Below are 24,244 nucleotides of genomic sequence, written 5' to 3'. Positions count from 1 at the left end.
TTATAAGAAAGTTATGTAATGTTCTTATTGGCACAGTTCCTGGCTCACGTAAGCATTCAATACATATTAATTCTATAATTGTCACTACATTTCCAGATAGGTTTGGCACCTGTTATGTAAGGTTCTGTGCTAAATGAATGGTTTAGTTTCACCATGTAAGAAGTTGTGGCTTTCTAATATTTTGACCAGAATGAGGAATTGTCAGTGAATCACTCATGCATCATGATTGTTTGCTTTTTTTTTTTTAAATATTATGTGTATTTTTTGTTTGTCTGCTTTTTGTCTGAAGGAATCTTTGAAAAAGGAAATTCTCATTAATTTAAGTTTTGTAATTGCTTAATGTTCAGTACCTGCTTATGGAGTACAAAGCAATTTTATTCTCCCCCCCCCATCTTTTTTTTTTGCTATTATCTTTTTTTCTTTTTTCTCTTCTTTTACAAACCCTTGTGTTGAGGGCTGACTTTCAATAGATTGCAGCGAGGGAGCTGCTCTGCTACGTTAGAAACCCCGACCTGGAAGCAGGTCGTCTAGGAATGGTTTAGCACCAGATTCCCCACAAACTGAGCATGTGGTGCGTGACGGGCAAGGGGGCGGCCGCCTTTCCGGCCACACCCCATGTCCCAGGACAAAGGGCTCTCCGCACAAGCAATCTTATTCTTATTCAAAGCTAGATATAATTGTGAAAGTAAATTGCTTTTCAGGAGAACCAAATCAGTGGCTAATTCTGAAAGCCACTGCTAGTAACCTCTGAATACTTATCTTAGTGATAGCTGTAAGTGTTGTAAGTTAAATCCTTCTTCTGCGATACTTCTGCTGTTATTGGAGTTAGAATATTCCAACTTAACTTCATTTGAACTTAGATATTTTGTTAACTTTATATATTATTTTTAATTTTTTTCCTTTTTATTGTGGAAAATTTCAAACATAAAAAAGTACAGAGAAAAGTCTATAAAGAACTCCAATGTGCCCAGCACATTTACTTACTCACTGCTTTAACGTTTACTTATTCATTCAGCCATGTATTTTTGAAACAATTTTGTAGGTATTTAAAAAAAATATCTGGCTTACTGTCTGCATGTATCAGATAGTTTTCTTTGACTGTTAAATTAACAGAACCTCAGATAAGGGAGTGGCTAAACCTCCCTTATGTGAGCGTTGTCTTCTTTTCCCCCATAAAATGTTAAAGACAAGCAGAGTTGTTTTGTTTTGTTTTGTTTAAAGCTTTAAAACACAAGCAAAAACTTACTCTCTGCCATCTTATTCCAGTTTAACTTACATGTGTAGAGCTGGAGCAATTCGGACAGATGACAACTGTATTGTACTAAAGGTGAGCTGATTCTTTCTAAAAATGTGGAAATTACCCAGTCATACACGTGTTGAATATAAATATTGATATTCCTGTTTCTTTTTACACATTTATCACTGTGGTATATGTGCATACCATGAAATAATATTAAAACAGCATGCTTTTCAGTGGGATGATGTAGTTTTAAAAAATTGGTTTTAAATGTGTTTTTAAAGTCAAAGTAAATAATTCTTTCCTTTTCAAACCTTTTCATTTTTATGGTAATTAGGAGGATGTAAAAATTGTAAAAATATGTAAAATTCAAGTTATGAAAATATACATTAGTCCTTGATTTTCATTAAGTTTGCAACAATTTTGTAGGCAAGCGGTTCACTAACAAAGACTTTTATCACCTTCATGGCAGATAATCAAAAGGCATAATGAGAAAGAATAAGTAAATAACACATGAAAGCAGTCTTCATTATTGTGATGTGTCAAATGCAACTGGAATTCAGAAAAACCCAGATAAAAGACTAGCCCTAAAAGTCTTAAGGACTGGATTCTGGTTTTAGCACTTCCACCACTGACTGGGTTAGTAGCCTTGGGCACATCCCTTATCCTTTTGGTGCTTCAGACTTGTAGTTAACTGGAAAGCAATAATTCCATAGGGTATTGTGAGAATAGCAATATATTAAATACATTAAGCATCTCATTAGTTATAAAGAACAGAACAACTATAAATGATAGTGTGTCGTTTTATGAAGGAGGTGAAAGACTTACATGTGGAGAACTACAAAACATTGATTAAGGAAATTAAAGATGATTTAAAGAATTGCAGAGAAATCCCATACTCTTGGATTGAAAGAATTAATATTGTTATAGTGGTCATACTGCCCAGAGCTATCTACAGATTTGATGCAATCCCTATCAAGTTACCCAGGACATTTTTCACAGAACTAGAACAAATAATCCTAAAATTTCTATGGGATCACAAAAGACCCAGAATTGCCAAAGCAATACTGAAGAAAAAGAACAAAGCTGGAGGAATAACCCTCCCAGACTTCAGATAGTGTGTCATTTTATGAATATGAGCTCTCTCATTATCAGTGTTCAAAATGAACCCAAGGGTAAAAGAACATTAAGAAGATTAATGTTTCCTTTAGTCTTTGGTGAAGCAAGACAATTCATTTAATGAAATCTGAGGGCCCTAAGTAAACAGCACCGCACAGAGTACTAAGGGCTTCTGTGCCCTTACTTAACTGCTCTGCCCCTCCTTTTCTTTCTCATTGCCAAACTAGGTTAATGGTATCTTCTTTATATAGTAGTTGTGAGCTTTAAATTCAATAATCCATGAATTCATGGTATTGATAAATGTTGGTAACTGTTCAAAGGAAAATAAGAATAAAGCTTTCTCCTTGGAAGCCTAGGGGTGTATTTTAAAGTCTGAAACAGCCTGATAGGAAATCAATACTGAACAGTAAAGTGCTAAACTCTGTGGTAAAGCAATAATAAGAACTTAGAAAAGAACACGCCATAGTTGACTGGTAGTTGAGGAAGGCTTCCTGTAAGTCTAACATTTCAGTTTCTATTTCCACATTATCCTTTAAAGTGAATTCGTCAGCCTTAGAAATATAAATATATGGGACATTTTTATTGAGAACCTAATGTGGATAAATTACCAAGATCAGTGCCAAGATTTTTGAAGGACCTCAGAAGTAAAATTGGATTAGTAGATTTCACGTCATTATAGGGAGTTATTTGGAGAACCTAGGAACTGTGATTGATGCATTTCACTTGGATTATAGAACTGGTGGAATCTGAGTAATGGTAAGATGACTGAATTTTTAAAGGTGTATTTTGTTTTTGCAACTGTAGGTATTAATCTCTAAACAAAAATTAAAAGTCATCCTAGCCATATCACTCATTAAGGAAAAGATAGCATACTTTTTCTAAGGCAAAGTCATTCCTGATTAAACTTTTGGGTGTCTTTTAATATTAGTATATATTTATTAATATATTAAATTAATATATAGACAGGGCAGAAACATCAGAAATGATTTAGTAGGGATTTTTAAATGTCTTTTGTAAGGTTGTATAATAAACTTCAGTCTTATAAATTACAAAAAGCCTAATTAGAGTTTGTATTAATGTGCTTTGATTGTATGATTATAGTGTGCCAGCATAAGTGATTAATATGCACTGAATTTTGTTTGTTTTTGCATTCCTCAAAGAAACCTTTTGTCCTCTGAAAGTCTTTATTGAAACATTTGTTCACACACATGACTCCCAGTAAAAACCATTGGGTTGATTCAACTATATGATCTCAATCATGCTTTTTGCCTTTACCAAAAAGCAAATAATTAATTTCATTGCCTTACAGACATTGCCTTGTTTGGTTCGAATGTGCAGTAAAGAGAGATTACTAGAGGAGAGAGTTGAAGGAGCTGAGACACTCGCCTATCTGATTGAACCAGATGTTGAGCTGCAGAGAATCGCGAGCATTACTGATCACCTCATTGCCATGCTTGCTGATTATTTCAAGTATCCCAGCTCAGTGAGTGCCATCACTGATATTAAAAGGGTATGTTCTCTTTTCATTTTTAGCAGCTTAAGAGGGATTGATTTTCTTACTGTTCACCACTTTGAACCAATTGATAATTACAGTTCAAAGTCCTTTTAAATAAAGGAATCTTTTACTTTTGGTAACATAGGTGATGTTGCTTTATGTGTTTATGAATCCAGTTTATTTTATGTTTATTGTCAGAAGTTTTTTTGTAAGGAGGTAATCAGAAAAGAAGAAAATTGCATCCCTAATTCCCAATTATCCTCAAAATAGTGGGGTCTCTAAGCTGGTTATTGACATTATATTAACATCATCTAATCCTATTCAAGGTCCCAGAATCATCTCTGTTGCTATGTTCTCATTCTTTAGATCAGGAGTAATCTTTTCTTCCAAGTGACTGAGTGGCCTTATTTTACTCTCCACCACTGTCTTTTTCTTTTGCTATCTCTTTTCCCCTAATTTTTGCCATCTTCTCTTTCCTTTCTGCAGTTTCATACTGCGCTTTGTGTCTGCTATTGACAGCTAAAGCACCATTTAACCTCCAGCTTGAGACCATCAGGGACCAAATTGTGCTAACTTTTTCTCAAAATAGAAATTCCTTAGAACAGATAGATATTCCTTTTGGTTTTGTTTTGCTCAACCTGTTTGTCATATTCATTTCTCTAATCATGAGAGATAAATACTCTATTAGAGAAAATTTATTTAAGGAGGTCATGGTAGTGAGAGCATTGCCTTCTATTTAGTAACCAATTCTGTTTCACAAATGTGACTGTATTTTTGTGATGCCACTATTCTCAATGGTAAAATTTTTTGAACTGTTGTCTTGACCTGTCCCATACCCGAGTTCTAGAAAACTTCATCTGGTCGGCATCTGTTCATTTGGCATTTAACAATGAAAAAAAAAAACTATTAAGGGTATACCTTTCCTCTGACTCAGACAGGACCTAAAATAATCTTCATTGATATTTGTGTTAATGTACACTGCTCTTTCTGTATTAAAGTTCTGTGCCTGCTCTTCCCTCAGTAGTAGTATTTTTCCAGTAGAAGTGGTGGGTTATATTGAACCACCTGCCTTGTCTGTTTTCCCTCTGGCAACTCACTCACACTAACATAGTACCTCACAGTCCAAAGATAAATGAGCAAGTCCTAACTGTGGCCTCATGAGCATCCTTAGTTGACTGTCCCATCAAGGCAAATAGGACACTTTGATGGACATGAGAGTGAGGAAACATGGTTATAAGAACTTCTAGCCCATGCACGTGCAAATCATTTAACTAGTATATAGATTATCCCTTACGTTAGGGTTTTTCCACTTTTTTCCACCACAGTAAAACTGGAATGATAATTTTTAAAAATTATCTCCTGGATTTGAATATTAGTTTGTTTTGTCATCTTTGTTTTTGATGATGGATTATCCAGTGGTTTCCCACAGGTATAGATACTAGACCCATAAGAGAGGAATTTTTACATGTTAATAAATGTGTGATTTTCATGATATATTAGTCCAAGTCAATATTCTAATATATGATGTGACTAGAAAGTAGTTAAGACATAAGAAGAGATACTTTAGAACTTACACGTGAAAACGAGTGTTGTGTATTGGGAGTTTCCTCCCATTATCCATCAGTGCTGCTTTGACCACAGTATTTTTGAAGCTTCTCTTAAGAACTGCCTTCAGAACCACCCCAATTGAGTTTCAGTGTTTTTACTGTGGTATTTTTGTTGTTGTTACTCTAAATGATGTTACCCAGCTGGATTTCCCCATCTTCACACACCAGTGACATTTAACTTAAAAACTCTCTTAGTTGATGAAGATATATAATTGGCAGGGTTTTCTTGCTAGTATGCCACTCAACTCTTTAGGAATTCTCAAAAGAGGGTGTCATAGTATTCTGAACAACACCTATGTCTTTGCATAAGGGTAAACCTTTCCAAGGCAACTCATTTGGAAAAAGTTGTCATCATTTAGATGAGTAAGTTGTATCTCTTAGTTATAAAATTATTTACTTTACTGATATGCCTTGTGTATTTACTGGTTTGTATTTAGTCACTAGAAGTATCCTGGGAACATGCTTCTCTTTTATTTTTATGGTAGTTTGGTGATAAATCAGGTATATGGAAGAGTTGTTAACTGAGAAAGCCAGTTAATGCTATGGAAAGATAGCATTAATTGTTTACCAGTAAGTAATTTTAATGAATTTATCCCAAAAAAAGCCCCCTCTGAACATAATTCTTCGATAGCCATAATAGATAATAATGATTACCATTATCTCTTGTTTATTAAGGATTTTCACAAAAATTTCCCTGTTTCTAAAAGCTTTTTAAATGCTGAAATTCGGCTAGCACTAACCTTAATGTTTGGAAAACTTTCTAAATATTGTTGCAGTAGCACTCTAGTTATCAGCTATATCCTAGGGCTCGAAAGGCCCGAGTGTGCCTTGATTTGGGGGATACCATTTCAGAGAGCTGGGACAAGCAAGCATCGGTGCCGCTAAAGCTACCATCTCGAAACACTGAATTTTTAGGGCTCAAAGGTTCGCAAAAGTTTTTCATATACCGGTGTCAGATGTTGTGGTGTTCACTTTTAGACAGAAGCAGACTGCAGGAATTCAAGAACACATTGACACAAACACACAGCAACTCTACTCGATTAGTTTTTTTGAAAATTTAATCATGGGATGAGTTGGAACTTACCTTTTTTTCCCCTCCCATAGCTTGATCATGACTTAAAGCATGCTCACGAACTTCGCCAGGCTGCATTCAAGCTCTATGCCTCTCTCGGAGCAAACGATGAAGACATCCGGAAGAAGGTGAGTCTGGGAGAGGGGCGTCCCCCAGTCCTGACAGCCAGCAGGCAGGGAGTGACATCAACCTGAAAGTCGTGGTGAAGAGCACTAACAGTGACTGTTTGACTATAATAAAACAGAGTGACTAAAGGCATAATTGAAGAATGAATGGGACCCGGATTTGGGGGTCGTTTGTTTGTTTTTAGAACATAGAGTGGCATGGCCGTGCTGGAATGACAAATAACTGGCGTGCTTTTTTGTGTCATTAATATGGATTATTATGTTGCACATTTTTTGCATGTGTTCTGATAAAAATCAATTCTAGCACTGTGAAGCTTCAGACACCTTGAAAGACCTAACACTAGAATTGTAAATGTTATTTATGGAAATACTTTCCAATGCCATTGAGAAATTCAAATCTCTATTGTATATTGTTCTTTGATATGTGGCTTAGTTATGTTTTGATTTTTTTTTTGCTACTGTGCAAGATTGATGTGAATAAAATCTTTGTGGAATAATGATTTTATGTTTAGTGAGTGGTCATCTGAATTTTCCAGCTCCAAAATATGTATCACTGGTATAGCACCTTATGTTACTACAGCCTAGTCTGACACTGAGCTCATGTTCTGTCTGAGAATAGTTCTAAGCAGGGAGTAAGGTATAGTGGTAAGCTCTGATTTGGCTTCCTCCACAAACCAAAAGGCTGGAGCTTACCACTCAAAAATATGTATAATCTAATAAATTATATGCAAGGCTTTTAGGAACATCAGTAAATTAATTCATGTTCTGTCTTGGTGAGCCATAGCAGAAAGAGCAAATTGTGTATTATTTACTGAACATGGCAATTTACTAAATCTCCCCATCCTATATTGGTATTTTAAGGAGCCCTGTGAGAGAAAGCACAAAGTATTAGAATTTTAATATGATTTGGAGAAGTACTTTGGGCTTGTAGAGAGAGAAGTATGGAATTAACTGCAGGTTTATTGAAATAAATGGAACCATTCTAGAAGAAAATTGAAATTGATAGCAGTAAGATTAGGTATGTAAGTAGCTTTGTTTTAAAATCAGTGCAGAAAACACAACTACGCTGAATGTTTTCCACGTACCTCAATTTAGTTCAGTTAACAAGATGTTTTTGACTTGAATTGTTTTAGTGAATATCTATGGAAATCTTTTTTGACACCATTGAGCTTTCATTTGTAAACTGTTACTTCAAGGCACACGTACTAGTGCTATGATATTCCCAATGTCTGAACATGAGTTATAGATGCTGACGTTGATGTCCCATTCAGTTCAGGTACATGGTGTATTGCAAGGGAAGAGGCTTTTATGGCAACTCATGTAGATAAAACATTTTTAAAAACTTGACATGGACTGTATAACTTAAATACGTAATAATTTGTTTGGGGATGGTTATTAGGGCCCATTGGAAAGAGAAGTATTTTACCCATTCTTTTAGCTCAAGAAGGCTTGCCATGGACTGAAAGGGAGATAGATAGGTGGACCATAATGGGGGGAAATAGGATGTCCATTTGTACTTCTTTGTAATTTTTTGTTAATAAACTATTGTTTTGGAATTAATGACTTTAATTTGTGATATCGTGTTCTAGAAATACTTGCAGCGTAACAGTCTGATGATCAAGTAGTCTATTAAAACTTGTATTTATAATATGTATAATTTCCTGATAAGGCTAAATCCTGATAATTTCTGTAGAAGTATAACAAATAAAGAATAAGTTATAATTTATAGTTTTTTTGTGTGTGCTGAAGAAAAGATACTGTGATATTCTTATGTAATGGGGATTATATAGGGTTTTTAGGAAGATATTTAATTTCTGGGAAATTAAGTGAATAATTTACAGTTCATAGCAACTACTGAAGAGAGAAATTGTAAAATGGAAAATATAAAGTAATTTTGTGATAAAATTTGCATGAAAATGATTCTTAGGAGTGGAGAATTCTTATTTTCAGTGTATAAATGATGATAAATGATAACTCTTCCTTTGAATGCATTTATTTCCATTCTATTTTTTTGTTGAAATAATTATTTGGGTAGATTTTTATTTACTTTCTCCATGAAATATTTATTTACCTTTTACACTTATGCCTTATGAACTTTGATTGTATTTCTTTCTTTCTTTTTTTTTCTGGTTTAGATTCTTGAAGTACAATGTTATTATTGTTTTATTTTTTAATGCAGTTTTTATACTTGCTGAGATGGAATTTCAGTTTACTGAGTTAATGAGTGGAGAATCTCTGATCAGATATTTCAAGGACTATAGACCTATTTCCACCCAACTCCCACCCCCTCTACCCAAGCCCCCACCAAACAGAAGCAACAAAAAGGCTTTTTGTTTGTTTCAGGATAAAAATATGAAATGTTCAGATGGCCTGCCTTTTAAATTGAAAATGGGAATGTAATTCAATAAATGCAGGAAATAACATATATCCCATTGCCCTATTCTGACCAGTTAAGGAAATGAGGCAGGATAAAGAAGAGAAAACTAAAGCAAAGAGATGGAGACAGTGAGGGGTATACACAGCAGTGAAGGAGAAAGAAACAGGCCTTTTCTCCTCCTAGAATTATGTGTCTGTCTATCCTGTTGCTTCTAAAGACGTCTGAAGGTCTGCTGTGATTTCATTTCTTGATACCTTCTCTCTGGGCCACACAAAATTAAGCTGAAAACTGAATATGACCTGTAGGTCAGAGATTTATCACTCCTGCTTTGAGGCAGTGTTGATGTGTTCCCATTAAAAGAAACCAACTATATAACGGTCCCTGGAACCTAATAAGCACTCAATAAATATTGTTACATGAATACAGAGAGATAAATATAGAAATGAAAATGCAGAAATCATACACAGAGTGACATTTCCTTTAATATACCTGGATCTTTCTGTATCCTTTTGTGCAGATAAAGTTGGTATCCTAATTCCTAGCTTGGCATCCTTTATCACTTTGTGACATAACACTCTGTGACCTACAAATTACCTGATTTCCTGTGGTGTCCTGTCAGTGAAAGAGGGTGGAAAGAGCCCTGCGGTGAGTGGAAAACATTACCATTGGCTGTGACATGAAGAGGGAGAAGAAGCCCAAGAAAAGATGAAGGACCACTCAGCTTGACAACAGATGTGGCCTGGCCATATTAAACTTAGAATAATTCAAGGATTTTGGTTAGGGAAAGCAAGGGCAGAGGTAGGAATTGAGAGCTCAATGAAAGAAGGGTCTGGAGCACATTAGCAGTAACTGAAGTGATGGCAATGCCAGGTTAAAAACTAGCTGTCATCTCTGCCATAGGGACAGCCTAGTTTCTGATGATAGCCTTTACCAGGATATTAAAGCTGACTAGGAAGCATACATTCAGTTAATGGGACAGTAAAAAAGAAAGAAGTTAAGATAACCAACAAATTATTTCAAGTAGTGGCATCCCAGTCAAAACCCCAGTCAGCCGGTTAAGTCGTGCAGGGGCAGCAGTGGCAAACAACCCTGTAGTTGTGCAGCCGATTGTTTTATAGCAAAGAGTTGCTTTTATAGAGACCATCACTTTCTTGCCACCTGTTGATCATCAGTTAGGTTGGAAATTTAAAAAGATTGTCTTTCTTTTACTATCTTCAAGGCACTTGTAGAATTTATTAGAAATAGTTAGAAAATGTAAATGGAGGAAAATTAGAAGTATTAAATATAAGTTAAAATGTAAGGAAATTAATAAATTGAACAGGATGTTAAAAAATAAAACACATTACAAATGTTAAGTGTAGTACTTATTGTAGTCTTCGCTCCTTTGAGATACCTGACTAATGGAGCCTTTCAAAAAGCTTTCCTCTTGGACTTCGAGTACTTATGTTTTAGCTGGATATCCCTTTTGAAGAACTAGAATGTAAGCTCCATGAGGGCAGGGATTTTTTTAATGTTTTGTTCCTCACTGTATTCCCAGCATCTACAGTACTATTGGATGCATAGTTGGCATTTAATAAATATTTGAAGAATGAATGGGTGAATGAAAAAAATGCATGGACAAATGGATAAATGAATCATATCACAAAATTGTGTTGTTAAGCACCGTTAATCATGTTACATATGGACCTCTCTGCATTAAGAACTTTCATAACTTTATTAGCAATTCTGCAGGTATGTGAAGAGAGGAGATTTAAAATAGAGGAACTCTATGTATCTGATCATATAGGCAAGAAGTTTCACTATACTTAGCACAGAGAAAATGCAGGAAGTTCCCATTTTCAAGAGGCAGACAGTCCCAAGGACGTGTCTTCTACTCACTGATATAGAACAAAGAGAACATATTTTGTGGTATGGTACTTGTTTAACTTTGAAATTATTTCTTCATTTTTTTCCTTTCTAAATGTGTGATTTTTAAAAATGTATAGGATTCACCAGTGTGAATCTGGACCAGTTTTTTTCCCCTGAGGATAAAAGTATGATTTGGTTTATAGAAATTAGCCCAAGTCTCCGGAATCAACTATTCTGTAAAGTGATATATACCTGTATAAAATATTATATTCCCAACTAATGAATCTCAGATTTTTATGAAAATCATAATTAATAAAGGCCAGTAATTTAATTCAGTTCTACATAGACTGTACTGCCTACATTGTATGAACATTGTCAAGAGGGTGGAGGGAAGAGGTAAATAGTAAGATGAGATAAAGAGCAATAAAGACACAGCCTTAATACTCAGCATTTATAATAAAACCTCAGTACGTCAGAAAAAAGGAATAGCCAGTAAGAATTTGCGAGGGGCTCAAAGAATTATTTGAAACCAGTTAAAATGAACATAGTAGTATCAGTGGAGCTATCTTTGAATCAATTTGGAAATTACTAATTTAATATTTTTGTCATTTTTAATGTTTTCTAAGTGCCTTTTATTTTATATCTTCAAGAATTTAAAGCATTAAATCTTAACTTTTTGTTCCATTGGGGGAAAAATGCCATCTAGTCACAGTGGTTTTTACATAACATATGTGAAGAAGGTAGCCAAGGGTAGGATGTTTTTTCTTTTTAAATTGAACAATTTTTTTTTTACTGAACAATTTTTTTTGAGTGGTATAGGCAGAAAAAAAATTTGAAAGAAGAATGAGAATTTTTCTTCTACCCTCTTTTTCCTGGCAAAGAAAGTTATATTTTCAGGGACATTGTGAGGATGAGATAATGTATTTAAAATATTTATCATGGTGCCTGTAGGTGCTCAATAAATGGAAGCATTTATTAGAATATCTTAAAAGGCTTCATTGGAAGATTCAAAATAGATATATATTTTTAAGTGCATTAGGAGAAAAGCCAAACAATGTTGGGGTATAAATAAAAGAGGTTTAGAGTGAAGGCAGTGATCTTATGCTATAAATTTCCAAGACTATTAGTTATTCATTCTAGTCAAAAGAATACTTATATTTCAGAAGCATAGGCTCTTTCTTTAGTTTATCTATATTTAGTGACAAGATGTCTTCTTACTCTCATAATTATACTTTAAAATGTATTTAAAATACTCATTTTCAAAACTTTTTGTTGTTGTAGCATGCCCTCTGAGGCACAAAATATAATTTTGCTTTTCTTAGAGTTAATTAGAACTTACAATATAAGTCAATATGTTGGTTAAAATCATAGGTAGTAGTTGTCTTGAGAAAAGCGAGGAGGCCAAATTCTGTCTAACTTTGGTTATCTAATATTACTGTCAGTGGTTACCACAGATGTCATTTCTCCAGAGTCATCATTCATATGAAATTGTATCCCAAATACATGTGTTCAAATTTTGGACAAACGTAAATTTCCTATATTTTTGAAGTTATACGATTTTAAAATGTATTTGTAAATTTAGGTCAGTTTTTCTTAATGTCTTTCTGCTCTCTCAGAAACTTGATAAATACCTCACTTTGAACATTTTTATCATTTATTATAGCATGATTTTATTACTAGTTGGTCTTCTGTGTAATGGTGTAATTGTACCATGAAGTTATATATTTAAATATTTTGCAAAGTTCGATAATTCTAAATGGTTATTTAAAAGGTACACTGTCAAAATTCTGTGTTTGTCTCTGCCATGATATCAGGCAGATGCGAAGAATTATTTCTAAGCCTTAGCCTACGTGTTGAAACAATTGCCTGGAATATTTTTTGAAGGTTTTCGATGGTACCACAGAAGTAGCACCCTTCAGGACTTGGTTCTGCTACCAAATAACAACAAATTCATTCAGAATTCCTTGACTTAATCTGTGGTTAAATTGTTAGTTGTCGTCTGAAAGCTAATCTACCAAAGAATTTTAAATGAACTCTGCAGCATTGATTCATGATGGTAAGTATTTTTAAAGAGTTCACCATGACAGGACCAGGTTTTGCCACTTGCCCACAGTATTGAGACCCTTGGCCTTCAGCTTACTGAAAGAAGCAAACCTGGGAGTGATAATGCTATATACAGAATAGAGGTATTTATAAAATCAAGTAATGAATTTTTGTTTCAGAATTTGATTAAAGGGAGAGATAAAATTGAGTGTTACACTGCGATATCGTAGTTGCTTACATCATTGAATTACAATTCTTGTTGTTTTTTTAAAATAGGAAGTACATATTGGTTGTTTTGTTAGTTGTTTAATAATCAAGACAGATGTCTTATAAACCAGGAAATGGGCTAAAATATGGTCTGTATTAGATCTGTAGAGCTAAAATTAGTGACTTAGTTGGATTTTCAAGAATATTCTATCTGGGTAGGAATGAAATGTTCGGGGTGATATAATGTTTGTGGAATAGTAGGCATTGAGAAGATTGAGTTTGTAATAAAGAACCAGGATCATTGCTATGCTCTTTCCTATGATTAAAATGCTAGCACAGGAGTCAGCAAACTATATCCTCTGGGTACTCACTGCCTATATAATAATTCTGTAGCCTGTGAGCTAAAATGGTTTTTGCATTTTTAAATGGTTGGGGGAGGGGGAGAACTGTAAGAAGAATAATAGAATAATATTTCCTGACATGTGAAAAGTAAATCAAATTCAAATTTGTGTCCATGGACTATGATTGACAAAAAGTCTATAAAGTTTTCTTAGAATACAGCCATGTTGATTTGCTATACGCTGCCTATGGCTGTTTTGCACTACAGTGGCAGGTTGAGTAGTTGTTTGCACAGTCATATGGCCCACAAAGCCTAAAATATTTACCATCTGGCCCTTTGCAGAAAAAGTTTGCTCACCCTGTGCTAAGCTGCATAGCTAAACAAAAATGACCATAAATGAGTTTGGTGAGAAGCTGCATTTCCCATTTGCCTCTTTGTACTAGGCTATAGGAAGAAGTGGGGCCCTACCGAAGCCGGGGAGAGGGAGGTCAGTTGTCTGAGTTCCTGAAAGAGAGGCATTATCAAGTGTGATACGACATCGTCGCTGGATTCTTTTCCTACATGTTGGTCCCCTTATTTGAATGATTTGGCATGTCACAGACCCCGGACAAATTGGATAATAACTATGGCTTTTGGTTATGTTTGGAAACATTATTAGATTCTATGTATTAATTAGCAGAATGGCCTGAATAAAGATTTTTCACCATGCCAACGAGAAAAATTAAGATCTAATTAAAAATTAAGACAAAGGAAGATATTTGCTTTCCCTTATTAAGCAAATATCTCCTCAGTCTCTGCTCTACAAAGCACTGTTAGGTGGTGTGGGGGCATGTAAAAATCTTATAATTCAAATATTTACATCAAGAGGGAGTCTGTTTGGGAAACCTAATTTAACAAAACTACCATTTATTGAGCACTTACTATGTGTGGGCACTGTGCTAATAATAAGCATTAGCACGTTATCTCCCTTAAACTGTACACAGCCTTGGAAGATAGCTAGCTGCTGCAGATCAGAAAACAAGCAGTTTTTGGCAAAACCACCCAGCTAATAAGTGACAGCCCCTACATCATGTCCCAGTCTCTCTGACTCCAAAACCTATGCTGTTAACTGTTTTATTACTTTACTCGTATAAAGTTAAATGCCATTACTAGAGCCAAATCATGATGTGGAATGGCAAGAAGTTTCACAGGAGGATATGTTGTAGTCTGAAATAGTTGAAAAAGAAAATGCTAAGAATTCAGAGAACTTAATAGTTTGTATTAGGTGGTTAAAAGCATCAGATTCAGCAAATGTGTCTTTTTCTCTCGTAGTTTTTGGTACCAAGTGGATGATGAGCTGCATTAATTATGTCCATTTATTCATCTGTCACTTATAATATACCTCCTCCTGTGTGCCCAGGGATGAAGCAGAAGACTGGTGTGTGTACCCTTTGGGAGCTTACAGTTTAAAGTAGCTAAGGAATGAGACACTAAATCGCTATGCAGTAATCCCAGGGCCTCGTGTGTGTGTAGAAAGTCTTATCTGCATTGAAAGTCGGTTTTGCTGTGATCAGTACACCCAGATATGACTAAAATAAGGCTGTAATTGAAGCCTATTATGAGTGAGTCTGGAAGAGTCCGTCTACTTTAAAGTTTACAACAAGCATTCTCACCTTTTCCTTCCAGGATATTAAGATAAGTTGTTTCAGAAATTTTGACCCACAAAATGAAAACTGGCCATATTTGTTTTCCTTCTGTATCGATTAGAAGTGTTTTTCTAAGGCCACTGTCTAGATGTGACTACACTGTAAATTACTGTCCTAGAAAGGAAACATCCAGAGTTAATGATGTCATACAGTACTGTTTCAGAATTTTATTTTATAGACAGCTTCCTTATGGGATAGATTTAAACTTGAGGCAGCATTTTGAAATCCTTGGGTCTTTTAGCTATAATGTTCATAACTAGAATGTAAGCCCCATAGAATTGGTACCTGGTATATAGCAGATACTGTGCTTGTATTTATTGAGTAAATTGTGTTATGTCTGGACATTAGAATTCAGCCAGCCAGCCTGTTGGATAGTTAAGACCGTTGCATGCACGACCATGTGTAGAGGAGTCGGGGCTGAGCAGGGCCATTGTGTTGTACAGTTCTTGGGGCAGGGCATCATTCAGATCCCTGGAAAGCAGTAAGAGATGGAGGGGAAGTTTTTGGTTTGTTGTTTGAATAGTTATTTATAACTGTTTTATTTATGTGCTAAAATAAAAAAGTGTAATTCAGCATCTGTTTAAACAGGTTCTATTCTGCCACTAAGCTAATGATTGAACTTCAAAAATTGAACTCTTATGTGTAGAGAAATACTGTTTTGTTAGAGGAAGTGTTGATCTATTTTTAGACATTGTAAGTATTTCTCACACAATGTCTTTATATTTTGGTTTTAGGAGAAGTCAGGCCAAAAGAGTTCTCCTACTTTTCCTTAAAGTGTAGAAAAGTTTAAAACTTTGAGTGTTTCTTCTAAACATTTAACATAAGTGAAGTTACCCAGCTATTAAGAAGATTAAAAGGTCTTGAGGTAGAAATTACAAAATACCACTTAAAGAGGCTTTATAAAGAGCAAGAATTAAATATGGAAGCTTAAAAATGCACCCACCATTAGAACCCCCTCCTCTTCATTCTGCACTCCTAAAGTGAAGTGATTCTGCTCCCAGGCTTAGACCTGCAGGACAGGTTATTAGATGTTAATTTCAGTTCCGTGCCTTCAAGAGAAAGGACCAAAAGTAGGCCCTGTAGGTCAACTCTTAGGATGCTTTGTTTTTCAGTTTTCTGGCTGAAAGGACGTGTAATTTCCCCAAACCCCTTGCCTCCCAAGATTGTGGAGTTAGAGAAATTTGGTAGGAATGTGGGAGTGTAGAGCAATGGAAGACTGAGAGAATGGAAGAAATGCTTTGTAAAATGTTTACTGAGACTCCAGAATATAACGTTTTGATCAGTGATCTGTCCTAAGAGAAGCTATATATCTTTAAGGAAAAAAAAAAAAAGAGGCTTTGGTAAAAACTACCCTTTATTTTTTAAATATTTTTGCTAGAGGAAAATGTCAGGTAATCTTAATATTGGAGCAGCAGCAAAGATACTACATAGACTAGGCTGTGGCTGGGAAAACCTGCAGTGCTCATCCAGAGCAGACGGGGCTTGAGGCCTGAGAACAGTAGGATACTAGTTCTGTTTAGTTGGTATCTGCTGGAGCTAGATCCTGATTCTAGACTGGAGATCAGATTATAAGGGAATTTTTTGAATTTAAAAGTCAGTGGGACTCTCGCGGTTTCTTCACAGTGTTCTCTTAACTTACATTTTCGCCATTGACTTGCGTCCTCTCTGACCTTTGGCATTTATGCTTCCAGCCCTAACTGAATGACTGATTTGTCACTGTCTCTCTTGGAGGCCCTGTGAGTTGTACCTTTTCTTTTTCACTTGTCCATCCAGTTTATTAGTGATGACCTCTTTTGCCTCATACGTCATATACTGATCTTTATTGGCCTAGGGCGTCTGTATATAATCTGTACTTCCCAGAGCACTGACAGCTTTTAAAGTTCTCTTCTCTAATTTGCAAAGTCAGGTCTCAACTTAATTACTAAGGCTAAGCAAAAATCTCTTCTTTAAGCACAGCGAGTAGAAAGGACCTCACGCTGGAAATAAGAAAACCCAGTGAAGTCCCAGTTCTGTCCCAGTTTGCCTAGAGAACCTGGGCCAGTGACTTAATCTTCCTGAATTTTGAGATCTTATTGATCAACCAAAGAAGTTGGATAAGTTTATTTCTAAGACCTCTACAGATTTTAACATTATCCAGCTAAAAATTAACAGCCGTAAATGCACTTAGTTCTTTCAGAGAGTCGTGTGCTGCCATTAATGCCATGCCAGAAGAATGCAGTGAGAGAATGGTTTCTCCACCGAGCCTGTTAAGGAGCGAGCGCTGCAGCCACCCTTGCTTGATCCATGGAAGGCCATGTACTGCTGGGGTTTTTCTTTGCTTGTTTTGCTTTGTTTTAATAATGGAGAAATGGCATGAGGATGTACTCAGGGATTATCAGTATTAAGTGCTCAAGCATATTCATGATGTATGTGGCGTCATCTCCTTTAGTTAAGTATTCTGTGGCAAAATCAGTATGGTCACTTCATAAAACCCAGGAAAAGTTTGGTTTTCCATTTTTAGGAATAGATTCCTCCCTAGTCCCCTACCAGTGCTACTCAGTCCACCAGATAAGCTGGTTGTACGTGCTTATCTCACTCTAATGTTTACCTTGTTGTCTCTTAACCCTTCTCCTTTCTCCCAGCCTCTACCTCGTTTCCCAAACCAGTCAGCTGCACTGTTATCTGATCTGATCTTGTGCTCATAGGGCTCAACTTTTAAAAAAAAGATAAGTTAAATGAGGAGCTGGTCCTTAAGTAAGTGGCCCCTAGTAGGAAAGACTCGAGTGTGTGCTCCAGGACTCATCAACATTGACACTTCTGAGACGGAAGTGTTGCCATTTACATCTGACAGGTTCAGGCTTTCTCATGGACCCTTTTTCCTTGCCAGACCTGCTCTTTCTTCCTGACCTCCTTGTGCTACACTCTGCTTGGCTGCTTAGTCTGTGGTGCTTTAAGTAGACTTTCTGGATTTGGTACCTTATCATCTTCAATCTAAGATGGCTGCCTCTCCTGACTTACAAAGTTTAATTCCAAGTCTTCACTCTTTCTAGACAGTTCTATCTTGTTATCTTCTGTTGGACCTCTTTCTAGAAACCTTTCACAGAAGCCCATTTGAAATCAAGTTGTATTTGCCTGGTCATTGTGCACATTAGCATAGATAATTCTACATAAAGAAAGTCCAACTCCCTTGACTCTGAACCCACCGACTTTGAATTGTCTGAGAAGTTTGGTGATATGAGTAAGAATCTGCTTCATTTCAGTTTCCACATCTTCTGCTTGATATGTTTCCATCACAGTTCGGAGTCCACTCTGAAGTTTGTAGTGCCTGGAAACTGCTTCATCCTGGGTCATGCTGGCAGAATAGCTGTGCCTTGTTTTTTTAAACTCCCTGACCCTTCTAGTTCTTCAGTTTTCTGAGGAAAAGATGGTGTATGACTTGGCCACAACTAAGTTCTGGGTCCACTAGAACTCATGGAGGGCTAGGAAATTCCCTTATAAGCCATTTGTATCTTGTTAACACTCCCATATGTGCCATGAACCACTGCCTTAGGATTATCTGGGCTCTGCATCTTCCCCATGACCCTCTAGGCTGACTGCCCTTCTCTCCCACAGGCCATCGGGATCTCCTGTCCCAAGGCAGGGGCCTCAAATCCAGTTCCAGTAGATCTTCATCTTCCTGTACAAGAGCTACAGTGTCAGAGACAAAAAGCTTAGCAAAAGCACGTAGTCATGAAGACACCAGCAGGAGGTACAAAATACCTAGTCCACTGACCTAAAACGTGGTCAGTTTAGGGTTCAGCATTTTTTAATGTGATTTAATTCTATAGTTAAATATACAGCCTAATCCTCTAGAAGAGTAGAGAAAGAGAGATGGCTTCTCCACTCTGAGGATTCCGTCCACCACTAGTGTTCATCCTGGCCAGGCACAGTGTCTATGTAATAGAGGGCACTCTCTCTCTCTTCTTCTTTCTCTCTCCTCTCTCTCTCTCTTTCTCTCGACAAGAACCACAGGGCAGAACAACTTCAGCCTCCACTTGGCATTGCTTTTATGCCCTAGAAAGGCCCAAAGATCCTTTGCAGGGGCTAGGACTTGGCTGTCCATGATTATCAAGGCTTTCCAGCACAGCACTGGGGTTGGTGAAAGGCTCCATGGAGAACGTGTTTTATTGTGCTTGACTTTCTGACCCCGGATCTGAGAAGCTATCTAGTGCTCTGTTTGACCTTCATGTGGGTCAGAGGGCTATGGCAGTGACCACTGCCACCTGCTTCCCAGCTGACCTGAAATCTCTCTGGATTTGATTCCAAACCTTTCTCTGCTTTGTAATCCCGTTTTTATCCTCATCTGGTCAGTGTATTCACTATACTCTTTTTACAAAACTATGGTTTAATCATGTTGCTCATTCACATAGCCTCAGTCTTTTGGATTGGAATCCTAGATTCACATTCTGATTTTGCATCATTTTCACCCACTTGCTCCCAGACTGATACCTTGATGGAGAAGGTGGACCAGACACCCAAGCAGTGTGCTTTCTGGAACCCTAGCAGGGTTACTGAAGTCCCTCCGTATCAAATTTGGTTACAAATCAGGGCCTCTTACTGCAGACATTTTGATAGGCTATGACTTTAAGAAGATCACCTTGTGCCTGCAGAGAATATACTTCCAGATATTCTACTGTTTTGTATCCTAAATTAGGAGACAGGTTTCCCAGCCACCTTACAGCTGTCCTCCATCCCCAGCATTTCAGCTACCACAACCCCCGGAAAACTTGAAAGAAAGCTGAAGGCTCCACTTTAATGTTGCAGTGATTAGCCACTAACGCAGTTCTCTGGTGTCCTCTGGCCTGAGCCGGAATGTTCTCTGGTAAGGTCATTTAATGGCCATTTCCCAACTGATAGTAAAACTCCCATTCTTGAGAATGGATGTGTTTCCTACTTACCCATTGTACTGATTTCACTCTGTTTGCTTTAAGCCCCGTTGCCCCTGTCATTCATAATAAGTTCTCTTGCTAACATAGGTTCAGGTGCCAGAGCACTCATTAAACAGTGCATTGCACTTCCTTAGTCAACACTGTACGTTTGGTGGGAGCAAGGGCTCTCAGTCCCTCGTCAACATTGTGTCTTCAAGTTTTAAAACCATGCCTAGCACTCAGTGGGCGCGCAGGTATATTCTGAGTAAGTAAATGTGGGCATGTAGATAGGAGCTATGTCCTATTTTCCCTTCCTCCCTGCTTTTGACCTCTTGTCTAACTGGTTCTACACCATCTCCAGTCTCTTCAAACCAACCTTGCTTCCCATGTCACTTCTGAACAACATGGTAGTTTTGCCCATACAGACTAACACAATTTTTATTTACCAGATTGCAGTGAATTGGAGGTAGAATAATCATTGCTCTGCCCCCTCATTTTACTGAAGGCCCAGAGAGGTCAAGAGACCTGCTCAGGAGCATAGAGCAAATCTATGTGCCTACATGTTTGCTGCACCTGTCCTGTCCCTTGGCTGAGTTACATCTTTGGTTGGATGTGGCTAGTGAATATTGTCCAGAAGCCTCTTTAAAGTCTTTCCTGTGCCCAGGTTTCTTAAGCTCCTGAAGCCAGTGTAATAGTATTTCCCAGTTCTTAGAAAGTAATCATGTGTCCCTGTCCCTACCCCAGCCCCACCACTTTATTCTCTGATAATACAGTTACAGTCAGCACAGGCAACTGTTTCTCCCAGATTATCCCTTCTCATTCTCAAGTGAAAATTATTTCCCAAGCCACTTGGAAGGAGTTTTCAGGCTTCTGCATCTAGCTGTCAAATACCTGAGACTTTGTCCCAAGTTTTAGTTTTCTTTCCATGCTGAAGGTGATCCTGATTTGGCCTTGTCTTTTTCAAGAACAGTGGCTAGTGCTTGACTGAAGTAACCTGCCAGCCAACCAGCCTTTTGACAGTTGCTATAGCACAAAAGATTAGATAACTTGGAAAACACTCTAATCCCAAAGAAATAGTAATAAGGTCCTAACTATTTTATTGGAGTGAGAATAGTGATGGAATGAATATAACGTATAGCGCAGAATCACTTGATTCAGGAAGAGGTGGAGTCAAAATTAACAGATGTAGTACCTGGGTGGCTGGGAGAGTAACACCATTAGCAGAGAGAGACAGTCAAAGAGAAGAAGCAGGTTTCGGGAGAGAAGATAGTAGGACATCATGAGTTAGATCAAACATTGTGGAGCCTTTGTGTTTAGCAACAGTTGGAAATATGAAGCTAGACATCAAGAAAGAGAATTACCCATATCGAGCTGATTTTTGAAGTCATAACATTGTCGTGAATGTAGAGTGAGGATAAAGAGAGCTTTGGGACACATGTCCATTTAAGGAAGGGAAGGGGTGAGAGGGTTGTAATGTAAAGAGGTTAAAGTTGGGACACTTAGGTCTTATGACATAGGAGTTTCGTTGTAAGAGTGGGAGGTGGGGCAGGCCAAGGAGAAGGATCCAGTGGGGTGGGGCAGAGTAAAGATACGAGAAAGACATGTGGGGAAGTAGTTTCTGGATCAAGATGGAAGGGCTTTGAGCTGGACGTACCCACCTTCAACATAACCAGAGTGAAGAAAAGTGCAGATGTGTTAATGAGAGGAGGGAAGTTGAGGCAGCTTATGTCCCAGAAAGAAAGCAATGTCCCTGCAAAAATGAGGTGATCACAGAGGGGCTGAGGGTATGAGGGAGGAAGGAGGGATTCGGAGTAGGAGGTAAACATCCTGAGGAATCTGGGAGTCTCCTGCAGGTGAGTGCAAGGCTGGTGGTCCTGCAGTGAGGGTCCCACTGAGGTGAGGTTGCATCCCTGAGAGACCAGGCAGCCAGGCTGGGTGGTTTTTCTACTGTAATATCAGCAGTTTGGGATCTGAAGCAGGACTGAGTGAGGGGAGGACAGTGGACAGGATTTGACTATATGGAGCATCTGAGCAAGGCATCCAGGTCAGAGAGAAAAATATGAGGGTTGAATAGATAGGTAGGCGGTGAGAAAGGGAGGTGTTTGGGGGCTAGAAGTGACAATGAAGACAAGGTGAGATGCATAAAAGTAAGGAGGAGATTAGGGTTGGTCCAGGGTGAGGAATAATTCCACTATGTAAGTTTTCTTCAGCCACTTTGGAACCTGCAAATCATTATGGATTGTTTGTTTGTTTGTTTTGTATTAAAGACCATTCCTCCTGTCCTGTGGCTGAAGCGTGGTTCTCTGGTCTTAATAGTCAATAGTTGTCTTCTCCATTGCACTGTTCTTTTCAACTCTGTTTTCGTCTCTTCCCATCTGGTTTGAAAATCTGGAGATTACCCACCGCCTCCTATTCTGAGTTCAGCCTTCTCACTCCTCTCATTTTAGTCTGGGTTAGTGAACAACCTTGCTGCACACTGGACTCTAAGGTTTAAAAAAAAAAAATTACAGGTGTCTGGGCCCCACCCACAGAGAATCTGATTTAATTGGCATGGGACTTTTTTTTTATTTAAACTCCCCAGGTGATCTTCCCACAACTTCTTCTGACCAGGTGTTCTCTCAGGTGAAAGGAGTAACTCCCATTACTGTGTGGCCCACACTGGGAGCTGCCTGACGAGCAGGGGACGGTTTCTCTCACCAGGGCTGTGTTACCAGCATGACTGAGCAGGAGGCCTCTGGAGTCAGATGCCTGGGTTCCAGTCTCAGCTCTGTGATCCTAAGCAACCTCTGGATTTTCTGGAAGCCTTAATTTCCTAATATGCTGATGGGGAATAATAGTGCCTACAAAAGCGTTAGGTCATATAAGGTCACATGCTTATTAGCACAGTGCCTGGCACATAGAAAATACTCAATAAATATTAGTTGTTTTTGTTAATATTTGTGTTGTAATTGCATTAGCATTTTTTCTAATATGCTGTTTTTCCAAAGGACCATGCAAGTTAAAACTTAATTTCTTCTACATACTACTTTGTATGTATACATTGCTTAATGAAGGAAAATCCTAGGCTATCTTGTTTTTAAATCTTAAAAAATAATAATGCTTCATGATTGTAATGATTACATGTAGCAGGACTTGGTGCTACAGTGAAAGTAGGCAAGGAATACTTTTCTGAATATTTAGCTTAGTTCCAGTTTGCTTGGTGAGAAAGTAGCCACAGAGTAGCTCTGTCAGAGACCCACAGATTTCATTTCATAAGGGCTGAGTGTGGACCGTGATTTTTCTAGAAACTCCCTCTGTCAGGAAACCCGCCTGATGGCAGTTTAGTTACATCTTTTGCTTTTTCTCAGTACTGTGTATGCAACACCTCTGCAATATTTATGCCATGTAATTATTGTTTTAAGTGTTTTTAAAAATAAATGAAGAAATATAATCTGCCCCTTATGCCTGTCATTCAGTCTGGCAGGTCCTTGGTGGGGTAGCCCTACATTTCTGACGAGCTGCCTGCCCCCACTGCAAAATGATTGTTCCAGAGGTAAAAACCTGATAAAAACAACATTAAACTTAAAATGGACACTAACATACTTGCATTTACAAGCAGTGAAGTTTATCATCTTCGTGTTGTTATTTATGCAGCATTAACCTTTTTCTCCAGATCATTGAGACTGAAAATATGATGGACCGAATTGTGACTGGCTTGTCTGAGTCTAGTGTCAAGGTGCGGTTAGCTGCCGTCAGGTATGAGCTTTAAATGGCCTGAATAAAAATCTTTTGCCGTGTGTTTAACCTGTTTCCTTTCCAGACCTTCACCAAGTAAGCACAGAGTCCAAATGTTACTTGACAGTATTCTCAGGTGAATTCATACAGTGTGTAACATTATTTAACAGAGAAGCTAGCCTGAAAAGCCGTGAAGTCCTGAAGTAGTTGAATTAACAATGTCTGTAGATATACTTGAAGTGTATGTTAGTCATTGTGAAGTACCAAGCAGTGTGTTTGAAGAGTAAAAGTTTCAGCTTCTTGTGAAGCTAATTTTGATTATTCTTTGTAGATGTTTGCACAGTTTATCTAGATCTGTGCAGCAGCTTCGAACCAGTTTCCAGGATCACGCCGTGTGGAAACCTTTGATGAAGGTAAGAAGAAAGCAAATTCACACCCAGTCCCACAGACCTTTGGTGAGTGAGGTGGCTGACAACACTCCCTGGTCTA

At 37.6% G+C, this 24,244-nt stretch overlaps 1 protein-coding gene across 3 annotated transcripts in view; it reads left to right on the top strand.

The window, feature by feature from the left end:
• ARMC8 (armadillo repeat containing 8) overlaps positions 1-24,244 on the top strand; it is a 96,998-nt gene that overhangs the window by 45,287 nt on the left and 27,467 nt on the right. For all 3 annotated transcript variants that reach the window (XM_010952297.3, XM_045514732.2, XM_010952296.3), the window contains 5 exons: positions 1,267-1,327; positions 3,666-3,866; positions 6,563-6,658; positions 23,694-23,776; positions 24,087-24,168. In XM_010952297.3, coding sequence (XP_010950599.1) covers positions 1,267-1,327; positions 3,666-3,866; positions 6,563-6,658; positions 23,694-23,776; positions 24,087-24,168 — 523 coding nt within the window. The remainder of the gene's footprint in view (positions 1-1,266; positions 1,328-3,665; positions 3,867-6,562; positions 6,659-23,693; positions 23,777-24,086; positions 24,169-24,244) is intronic.

The sequence above is a fragment of the Camelus bactrianus genome, chromosome 1 (genome assembly GCF_048773025.1).
Source record: "Camelus bactrianus isolate YW-2024 breed Bactrian camel chromosome 1, ASM4877302v1, whole genome shotgun sequence".
Taxonomy (NCBI): domain Eukaryota; kingdom Metazoa; phylum Chordata; class Mammalia; order Artiodactyla; family Camelidae; genus Camelus; species Camelus bactrianus.
The sequence above is the reverse complement of the archived record's forward strand: the minus strand, read 5'-3'. Positions and strand labels throughout refer to the sequence as shown.